This window comes from Temnothorax longispinosus, chromosome 5 (assembly GCF_030848805.1).
Source record: "Temnothorax longispinosus isolate EJ_2023e chromosome 5, Tlon_JGU_v1, whole genome shotgun sequence".
Taxonomy (NCBI): Eukaryota; Metazoa; Arthropoda; class Insecta; order Hymenoptera; family Formicidae; genus Temnothorax; species Temnothorax longispinosus.
In genome coordinates, this window is record NC_092362.1 from 12,090,542 (window position 1) to 12,093,527 (window position 2,986).

General features: G+C 36.7%; 1 protein-coding gene across 1 annotated transcript; it reads left to right on the top strand.

Annotated features, from left to right (window-relative positions):
• The first annotated feature begins 267 nt into the window (after positions 1-267).
• LOC139813472 (putative nuclease HARBI1) lies at positions 268-1,237 on the top strand. The gene is made up of 3 exons (XM_071778982.1): positions 268-450; positions 560-912; positions 996-1,237. The coding sequence occupies exons 1-3, from the start codon at positions 323-325 to the stop codon at positions 1,235-1,237; spliced, it is 723 nt and encodes a 240-aa protein (XP_071635083.1). The 5' UTR covers positions 268-322.
• Positions 1,238-2,986: the final 1,749 nt, after the last annotated feature.

The following is a 2,986-nucleotide window of genomic DNA, read 5'->3' on the forward strand; positions in this document are numbered from 1 at the left end:
TGGATGCCAGGACCTGTCTTTGACTCCTATCCCCGGGACGACTGGCTACCTGGGCTACGGTGAGTACATATTCTGATAATTTCTATAAATAAATTAAGTGATATCTTTTTGTGCTTTTAGAAGTGAAAAACAAGATGAAAAATAAAAACTATTTCTTATTATTAGTACTTAATTGGATGTGTACATATAATTTGCTAATGCGTAAAAAGAAACAAAAAAGATGGCTGCTAAAAGATAGGCGATGGCATACTAGACCTATAAATCAAATTAGAGCACGACATGGGGATTATAAAAATTTATTTCAAGAATTAAAAAATGTAAAATGTTTTACCGCTATACCAGAATGACACTTGAACACTTTATGAAGCTTCTGGAATTAATAGCACCACATTTAAGGAAAACCAGTAAACGTGCTCTTGTTCCAGAACATAGACTCATAATAGCTCTCAGGTAATAATTTCAATGTATACGATCTTAAAATAATATTTGATATTGCACTTTTGTCTTAAAAGAGAATAATTTGTTATGTACACAATATAAATTTAATGTATTTTTGTAGGTATCTTGCTACAGGTGATTTGCCATTATCGATAGCGATGGCATTTCGAGTCGGTGAATCCACTGTTAGAAATATAATAAAGGAAGTTGGTCTAGTATTGATTAAAGTATTACAACCGATATATCTTGCTTTTCCTGTTGAGGAAGACTGGAAAAAATGTGCAGACGGTTATTGGAATAGGTGGAATCTTCCTAATTGCGTTGGCTCGGTAGATGAAAAACACATAAGGCTAAAGTGTCCTCCAAATTCTGGGACTTTATTTTACAATTATAAAAAATATTATAGTATCGTTTTAATGGCAGTGGCAGATCATTTATACAGATTTACCTTAGTTGATATACGGGCTTATGGAGGTAAGCCTTACAAAAATATAATTATTTATACTTTATTATAACTAAATACGTTAAAAATAAAATATGTATTTGATTTATTGTAGGAAACAGCGATGGGGGAATTTTTAGTGATTCTCAGATAAGATTAAATTTAAATAATGAGCAGTTAAATCTACCGAAAAAAACTATTAATCTTCCCAGTAGTACTTTGAAGACATTTGGGTGTTTCAACGAAACACATTATGCGAATACTTTGTCTCTCCAACTGGAGAATTGGCGTGGCAGTACGATTTTATCCGTAGAGGTGTACATGCAGATAATTAAACTTAAGTGTAAACATAAATAACTTATCTATGTTCAATTCGATCTGTAAAAAACAAGATTATTATTGTAATACGCATCGTAAAAATAAAATTATTTCTTACTAACGTAAACTTTGCCATAAATAAATAATCATACATCCTTAGAATGTAATTATTTTAATCGACCAGTTTTGTAACTCTAAACTTATGCAGTTTATATATCTACAACAAAAGAGCAAGTTATAATCAATGAAGTTATAGTCATAACAATGTTATACATCACACAACACATCTTCAAACAATATTAGAGAGCAGATATCTTTATGCAGAATTATTCTTGATTTTTGCAATAACATTTCCTTTATTTTCGCGATCGACGACATTACTTTTCTCACCCATAGGGATCGAGGGTGAGCAAACTCCGATCAACTTAATCCAGTCATTAAGCTTACCAAGCAATACTTGTACTACCTCATTAACACAGATAGACTAATTAATCCCCCGCCGTATGACACGTGGAAAGGAAGATTATAGATCAAGGACGACGAATCGTATCGTCGAGAATTGCTCACTGGAAAATTTCTAGCTTAACGCGACGGTCGAACTACATCGTTGATCAAGCTAATCGGAGTTCGATCAAAGTCACTCTGACGAACCGCGGCACGTGAGATGAGAGGAGCCGCAACGAAGGCGAAGAACTCTTAGCGCTTAGCGCTTCGCCGAGCGTAATTTTCCTTTTTTCTCTTCCTTTTCGCCTCTTCGTCTCCCTCTCTTTCTCTTTTGAGCATCCGCACGTTTCCGCAGCAATGCGGCGTGCTGCAATGGTGTATCGTTCTTCCAGCGCGCGTATAGGCAATAACGATTCTGGTAAGGGTAGCAGCGCGACGTCGAGTATCGTCAGTACATCGGGCGTTGATCCGTAAATGCCGCTAACCTAAAAATTACCATTTACCATGTACAATTTTATTTAAACAATAATCTAAAAAAAATTCATAAATTAGCAAGGAGCAAGCGAAAAAAAAAAGCGTTTTTTAAAGCATTTTTATATAAAGAAAAATTGCTGTTAACCTAAAATTACCATTGTTCGTCATTTAACATATAAGCACAAAAATAGATCATTACAGCATAATTAGGTTGTTACAGCCTAATTAGTAAAAATTTTACTTTTAACATCTAAATTTGACGATTATTTTTAATTTATTTAGAAATTATCAGGATAGTACTCACCTTTGGTTTTGGCAGCTTGCTCGTACCTCGCCATCACTCGCCATACGACATAACGCACTACGCCAAAGCTTGTGCGTTACTTACGTCCACGACTACGATTGTCGTAGATCGCTACGCCATGTCATGTGCTTTGGCCCTTATCCTTCAATCAGACACGTTTACGTATCCTGTCACGATCGCCATTTTGTTTTAGATCACGAAGATTTTAACCCCGCCGAGGCATTGAGGTATCTCCCACCTTGGGTTCTCCGTTGCGTTTGACGTAGAAACCCGCAGATTCTTTCACGTCTGATGTGCCAATCGAAGGTAAGCACGCTCCTCGCACACTATACACTGTAACCAAACGGCACTACAGGAAGGTACGATTCGCACTGGATGTCTTTATAATCAACGGTCGCCACTCGGTTTGACCTTGAATAACCGAGAAGGTGAGTACTATGATTCCTTGGAATATCAATCTAACTAATTTTTCCTTTCTTTCAGGTTCCCGCCATAGATGGATCATCGCCGTCGCCGACACTCTGGATCACCGCTGCCACCGCCGACCAGGATCAACAAGGGACTTC